At 43.5% G+C, this 7,803-nt stretch overlaps 1 protein-coding gene across 2 annotated transcripts in view; it reads left to right on the forward strand.

Annotated features, from left to right (window-relative positions):
• dpf1 (double PHD fingers 1) overlaps positions 1-6,784 on the forward strand; it is a 29,296-nt gene extending 22,512 nt beyond the window's left edge. The window contains exons 9-13 of one of the 2 annotated variants that reach the window (XM_019892802.1): positions 3,263-3,382; positions 4,058-4,170; positions 5,108-5,248; positions 5,318-5,399; positions 6,463-6,784. In XM_019892802.1, coding sequence (XP_019748361.1) covers positions 3,263-3,382; positions 4,058-4,170; positions 5,108-5,248; positions 5,318-5,399; positions 6,463-6,533 — 527 coding nt within the window. In that variant the 3' untranslated portion in view covers positions 6,534-6,784. The remainder of the gene's footprint in view (positions 1-3,262; positions 3,383-4,057; positions 4,171-5,107; positions 5,249-5,317; positions 5,400-6,462) is intronic. The other variant, XM_019892803.1, reaches the window with a different exon arrangement.
• The last annotated feature ends 1,019 nt before the right edge of the window (positions 6,785-7,803 follow it).

The raw sequence follows: 7,803 nt of genomic DNA on the forward strand, positions 1-7,803 counted from the left end.
AAAAAAAAAGGAAAAAGAGGGAGAAAAGGAGACAAAAAAAAAAAAAAAAAAAAAACGGTCTAGTGGAGCACTGAATACACGACGAAGCTTTTGGAGGAAGAGATAAAATTGACATTGTTTTATGTCCGGTATGTTTTTTGCCTTACGTTTTTGCTCATTACCTTTTTTTTTTCTCCTCTTCATCTGTCTTCCTCCCTTGTATGGCCAGCAGTGGCGTGTCTGTGGTTGCAGGGCTGGTTCTGAAACAAGGCCGCAGGCATTTAATCATTGATGGACTTTTTTTTTTTTCCCCCCTCCGCCCGCTATAGGCCAGCAGGCAGCCTTGACTCAAACACACCAAGACCTGCTGATTCACTCCCTGCGGTCTTCAGACACGCTCGCAGGCTGCAATAAAAAAAAAAAAAAAGCGAGGAACGACACACATAGATGCACATATATTACAGTTGCGCATGCTTGTAGCCGTAACGTGTTTCGATTGTGTCTGTGTTCGGGTGTGCCTGTCTAACATATCCCCATCAGGGATTCTGAGACCCAATCAGTGGTAACAAACAATAAAAAAAAAAAAAACATAGTGAAGATCAAAGTATATTTGACCATAAAAAGGAGCCGATACTGTGTTTGCTTTAGCTCCAGGCTTGTACGACAAAGCTTTAGAATGCACAGAAAACATCTGGCTGGTGTTGATTTTCCTCAAAATAAAAGTAGTCCAAAACTTGTCCCAGTCTCCATCTCATTATGCGGTTTTTAGCAGCGGCAACAAATTTGACACATTTACGACCTTAAGTATTAAAACTCAGTGGAAGCCCGCCAAATTAGATATCGCCAAGTGATATAAATTACAGCAAAAAGCCCCCCTGGGCATAAATATTTAGTATCTTTGGGGATTAAGTGCAGTCCTTGTATACGATATTTTATATTGTGTAATATGAAATGTCATATTTTGTTTATAAATGACAAAACTTAACATATCGAGCCTTAGTTTTGTTTAGCAAATTTGAGCAAATAAATATTTCTCATCACCGCGGTTTCCATTTGCAAGCAAATGGGTTGTCGGTCGTATTAAAGATGATTACGCTAAATCGTAAATGAAGTGATGACGTGAAAGATGATATTTTTAATCAACTCAAGCACAAACCGGGTCCTCATGTATCTGCCGCCATCGCAGGTTTGATGAAATGCAGGTAATATTTCCCATAATGAAAAGCTGATGCCTCCGATCTCCTAATGTTATCGCTGGCAAAAAGATTATTAAAACTGTGATACGCCTATCTGTCTTATGAATTTAAGGTAAGACTAAGAAGCCGTGACCGGCAGAACTCCGCAAAACAATTTTAATATCTTCCGGATACTAAAGCTGTGCTGATTTAAATGTCTCAATTAAATTGTGGTAACAACCATATTGTAACATGTGATGATGTGTAATATAGTTTTGATCAGACCACATACAGTATGTTGTTATCTTTTTTTTTTTTTTTTAATGTATAGTTACGACCACCACTTGTTTAGTGTTAGTGTGTGTAAAATACAGTAGCGTATAACGACGTTAACTTCTTCAAGAGCATTGATACGGTCATTCCAAACCATCTCATGCTCTTTTTCTCTCTCTTTGATTCTGGTCCAAATCAGAAACGTAGTTTAAATGATTGTACTCCTCGGAGGATGAAGGCACGACCCTGCATGTGAGGTACAACAACAAATATGTCCCCCTCTTCTTCCCTTCTCACCCTCTTTTCAATTACATTATCACCCTCTCTCCCTTCAGACAAAACAAAATTGCACCCTGGAATGGAGGGATTAATGACCTCTCGCTCATGTGCACATGCAAGTGCGCACACACACACACACACACACACACACACACACACACACACACACACACACACGCACACACACACACACACACACACACTCTCATCTGCAGGTTTATCTTTTGCTCTTCTTCGCGACAAATGCTTTCTTTATTGTTCCCGGGAGTGTGTCTGCATGCATTCCTTGCATTCCTTTCGGTAGTCCATGTTAAATTTAAAAAGGACCACGCATTGGATCTACTGGAAAGAACACACTCAAACAAAAACTGTGTAGAGGTCATGTGACTGCTTCCATGAAGTGTGTTATGCAACAGCAAGAGCGTAACAAAGATTCCATAATATTAGCGATGGACATGGAGGTTGGACTGCTTTGTTTTGGCGTTTGTGAGTTTTTTCACAGCAAGGGTTGTGTGCGCTCTGGTGGTGGGAGCACCTGGCTGGGTGTCAGGTGCGTACCGGACTAGTAAGAACAGCATTTGAGATATCAAAGGTTTGATTTTACCCTTTCATTTAGCGTCTAGTTTGAGCTCAGAATGTGTCTGGCAGACACTCGGTCAAAATACATCCAAATTACATGACACCACCTGCGCCACAACTTAGACCTGGTTTCACCTGGTCTAAAGTCTAGTGTACTTTCAGTCTCCAAATTAACATCTTGTGTTGAGAATGGACCTTATTTTGGAATCCCTGAAACACCAAAGCAAAAAAAAAAAACAAAATTAAAAAAAAGCTTGCAGAGTTAAGAGAAATAACTGGTCTTTGACTTTAGAGTTTCCACTGAATTATTCTGATATTATTTTTCTTTTTTATACAATCTGAATAAGTAAATCCATGAATGACTGCCGAGATCTGAGATTCATGAATTCCGTTTTCCCCACGCATAACTATCATTTTGTCAGTTGTTAGATGACAAGGTCGTTTAAATGCCTCTCACACGCTCACAGATTTTTCTGTATTTTTTTTTTTTGGGGGGGGGATTTTGTGTTTAGTAATTACTGTGAAACAGCATCATTTGCAGTCTTCAACTCTCTCCTGCTCCCTGTGTCTCTCTTTCTCGCTCGCTCTCTGTCTCTCTCACTCACACACACACACACACACACACACACACACACACACACACACACACACACACACACGGGGCCCTCTGCCACTGTCCCTCTGAGCACATCATCTGTATACCAGGCGTGGTCCTTGCCAAAGCAAGCAGATGGAATAGTTAAAGAAACATCTCCTGCCGAGTGTATTTCATGTCTCCCTAGTCTGTTTTAACTTTGACTTTTTGTTGTCAGAAGACTACAAGAGACTTTTAAGGTCTCTTGGCCAATCTGTTGCACAGTCAAGAAGCTGACGCCGCAAACTCGCTTACATTTTGCGTTGACACTATACAAGGCCCTTCTTCCAGCGTGCAGCAACCTGCTTCCTAATCCGCCATTTCTTCTTTGTCCCTCTGACAGCCAAGAAAGCGGCGGACGGCTCGGTCATCGCCAATGGATACTGCGACTTTTGCCTTGGAGGCTCAAAGAAGACTGGCTGCCCCGAGGACCTTATTTCCTGTGCGGACTGTGGACGCTCAGGTAGGGCAAAGATGAAGGGGATGTTTGGAAGGACCAAGGCCGTGTTCTATTGATGCGCGGTGAAATATTCTCTTTGCTGATCAGAAAGGTCATTTAATGTCGTCTTCATTACAGACTCTCAATTTTTTTTAAAAAGAATGGACCATACCATTCTTTGTTTGTTTGTTTTGTTTAGCCCATCTTCAAACAATCATGTACAGCAAAAAAAAAAATGCAAAGCAGTGACTCTAAGGCTGGATTTCTTAAAAATGCTCCACAGACATATGGCCCTCATATGTTCTTCACCGCAGTGTAAAAACAACCCTGAGGAGATTTTAAGGTGGCATGAACTTTGCAACAAATGACATCCAGTGAAAGCATAGGCTACAAATAAATGACCGACATCATGAAGTCATTATTGGGGAAAACCAAATAAAGCCATGTCCGCACTTATCCGTTTCAAACAATGCAAAACAGACCACATCAGAAAATAATTTCCATTATTTAATGAAATAGGATGTTCATGTCAACACTGTTGAGCGCTCCTTTCCTTTCCAGGTGTAATCCTATTAATGCATAGATGGCTGGCATAGCTGGAAGTACAGAGAGTAGTGGTGAAAATTGTGTGGGCATGTGCGTGCCGGCGTATGTGCGTGTGTGCGTGTGTGCGTGTGTGTGTGCGTGTCGTGCACCCAGGCCACCCGTCCTGTCTGCAGTTCACAGTGAACATGACAGCTGCAGTGAGGACTTATCGCTGGCAGTGCATCGAGTGCAAGTCCTGCAGCCTGTGCGGCACCTCTGAGAATGACGTAAGATTTCTCTCCATTGGAAATTTTTGGAAAATGTAGCAAAAAAAAAAAAAAAATGCGAGCACTCTGCAGTACTGTAATTGGTTTAGAACTGAAGATTTGCCTAGCAACGGGAATGCCACTGCACCTGCTTTGTACACATGTGCAAACAGCAACACCTGCTCTTGTGTGGCCTTGCTGGACACATTATTTGATGATTTCTGAATGAAAAGCTTTATGCGCGGTTACGTACAGTAATTTGTACCGCAATGTGCCTCCTCCCATTACGACTGACCATTTCAGTGTACGGTTCATGTTCCTCCTGAACACGTGGCTGCAAACACACATTACACACACACACCCACACACATGCACACACACACACACACACACACACACACACACTGGATTTTCATGACTGATAGTGCTGCCATTAATTTATCAGTAGAAAGGCCGTGACAGTCTGAGCTGTGTATAATTTTAATGATTATATTTAATTTTTGGTTAAAAATATATATTCCGATGAGTAGAATAAATGTATAACAACTTTTTCATGTATTCATGTCATCCCAGAATCGAGGTACATTACGACCACCGCAATCATATATGTTTCCATTCAAGGAAATTGAACTCTCTATTCGGGGCAGTGTGTTAGACCGATAATCTGATTTAGCAGGCGAGAGCAAGCCGGCGGCTCAACGAGAGCAAGGGTTGCGCCGTTGTGGGAGTGGTCACAGCTGACTTCTCGCACAGCAAATAATGTCAGTTTTTTTTTCATTCCCTGAGTCTCGACATGGCGTAAGCTTGATGATTTAAAAAAATGTAATCCATGATGCCCGCTGATCACAAATTTATGAATGCAGTAGACCGGCTGGCTACGCTGTGCCGTTGTTTGATGTGGTCTAAGCAGTGGTGAGGTTTAGATCGACTTTCTGCCACCAAATTGTCACTCCGCCAGGTGCATCTCCAAGACACTCCTGCTGCGCCGGACCGCCCAGCTTGGCGGAGACCGGTTTGCCAACCACATTGGCAAACACGCTCCGCGAGCCTTGCGCTGATAAGAAAATCAGGATCTGCCGGCATTTGCGCCACGGCGCAGGTGCGCTGTCTACAAAAATCAAGGCCTCTATGTTATCAGTTGAAGTGAGCATTCATTCTTCTGTTCCAGGATCAGCTGTTGTTTTGTGATGATTGTGACAGAGGCTACCACATGTACTGTCTGAGCCCACCTATGTCTGAACCTCCAGAAGGTATGTCATAACCTTTGCTTACCAAACCTAGCTTGCAAAAGTCTTCAAGGCATAGGATGTTTTGTTATTTTTTTCAAATTCCATTTTCAAGTGACACATCGATGAATCATCAACAAAATTATAAAATTTTACACCTGTAAGAAAGTGTGAGCTGTCTAGCAGACACAGCAAAGTAGCTCAACAGAATTGTTTCGATTTTTTTGGGGACAGTTCATGTTGCGTGGGTGGCCCAGTGATCCAGTGGTTAGCGCGTCGACCTCACAGTGCAGAGGTCGTGGGTTCAATCCTGGCTGTGACCTTCCTGTGTGGAGTTTGCATGTTCTCCCCGGACCTGCGTGGGTTTTCTCCGGGTACTCCGGTTTCCTCCCATATTCCAAAAACATGCATGGCAGGTTAATGGAACACTTGCAATTGTCCCTAGGTGTGAGTGTGTGCGTGGATGGTTCGTCTATGTGTGCCCTGCGATTGGCTGGCAACCGGTTCAGAGTGTCCCCCGCCGACTGCCCGAAGATGGCTGGGATAGGCTCCAGCACGCCCCGTGCCCCTAGTGAGGATAAAGCGGTTCAGAAAATGGATGGATATTGAAATAGTTCATGTTGCCTACCGCTACTTTCCAGGCAGAGTTCTCAGGGGTGGATCATAACTTTATTTTATGTTCATCCTTAAACATTCTACTGAATTTTTGTGGGTGCCCTCCTCTGAGGATTTTGATTTGTCTGCCATGGTCTGACCACCCATTTTCTATTTTTTTTTTTTTTTTTTTTAATTTCACACAATTATCTAAGGATCAGCAGTCATTCATGAACTGTCAACACACCAAAGTGATTTTACGCACGCAGCACTTTTGAATCTTAATGAATGTCACAAACCCCAAACCCATACTAACCTACTTGTCAAATCCCTTCCATCCGCTAAACGCAGGCCCAAATGCGATGCTCTGACATCAAGCTTTCATTTACAGCATTACTTAACACTCTGAGATGAAGGATTAATCCAAAAGGCTTTACAATAGCAGTGATTGAACTCACTGATTTGTGCGCGTGTGTATATGTGTGTGTTTCAGGAAGCTGGAGCTGTCATCTGTGTTTGAGACAACTGAAGGAGAAGGCCTCAGCCTACATCACCCTCAATTAATCTGTAGAGCTAGCTTTGCGTGCCTCTCATCCTTTTGGCCCTCCATCCTGTCCCAAACATTCCCTCCGTCTGTCTGTCCGTCGGCTGCCCTTTTCACGGAGTGCCGATGCGCCTCAGCGTTCGAACCCTGCGACCTTTGACTCAGCGCAGGACCCCAGCAACTTCCATCTGAACATCTTCTGAGGAGAGCTATGCCGTAACTTTCGCCGTCCATTTGTCATTCACACTCCTCGGCTGTGAATGGACGACACGAAACCCCAACACACACACACACGCACACACACACACACACACGCAGCGCACCCTTTTTGTCCTCTGGTGCAGAAGAATTCATCAGCTGGCAATAGGTTTGCTCACAAGACATACACTCCAGTCTGCCAAGGGCACTTTGGAGCAATACTACTCCACTGGAGCCCCCTTAAGGGCCCACAGAAGAGCCCTAATGATCTTTGGCTGCAACTCATTCAAGTAGTGAGTGAGAATTAACAAGACGGAAAGGTGCAAAGCAGAGGACGTGGCTTGGAAGACCCCGGATAGCAACGGGGGCAGTGACTTTTCGCTCATAACAAAACTTTGGAAAATGAACGTTGAAGTCTGACGCAATGAACTGGTGTCAGATCTTGCTGCCCTGAGCACTTTCCAGTAATTGTACAGAATTCAGTAGTCATTCTAAAAGTAAACTCTTGAAGACCATTCACCGGCAAGTGTGGAGCGCAAACCACCCTGTATGGGTTCCTCATGAATGATTTGGGAATGGATTCTGGAAGCTCACACTGTCCACTTCATATTCACATGTTGAAGAAGAGAGCGGATCTTCTCAAATCGGCGGTCTCTGACGAAACACTATTTGGGGGGCCGTGAAATGACTTTTTCAGCTTAGGAACTCTCCAAAAAAACCTTCCACTTCAGCGAGACAATGACTGTGAAGCCAATACATCACCACGTGCTTGCGTATTGTCAGTGTGTTGAGAATGTAGGACCGTTGTGTAGATAACAAGAGTTTGTCTGGCCTCTTTTTATTCTTCATTTTTATTATGATTACTTTTCATTTGGATGTAATTATTTGGGTTGTTTGGGAAATGTTTTTAATTGAAATTGAGATGAAAGCACACTTAAATCGCAATAATGTCTTTGTGATAAGAGCTGTTTTGACCAAATTAGGCGTGTTTTAAATGGCGTGCGTGTGTGTGTGTGTGTGTGTGTGTGTGTGTGTGTGTGTGTGTGTGTGTGTGTGTGTGTGTGTGTGTGTGTGTGTGTGTGTGTGTGTGTG

This window comes from Hippocampus comes, unplaced genomic scaffold (genome assembly GCF_001891065.2).
Source record: "Hippocampus comes isolate QL1 unplaced genomic scaffold, H_comes_QL1_v1.1 scaffold72, whole genome shotgun sequence".
NCBI classification, from domain to species: domain Eukaryota; kingdom Metazoa; phylum Chordata; class Actinopteri; order Syngnathiformes; family Syngnathidae; genus Hippocampus; species Hippocampus comes.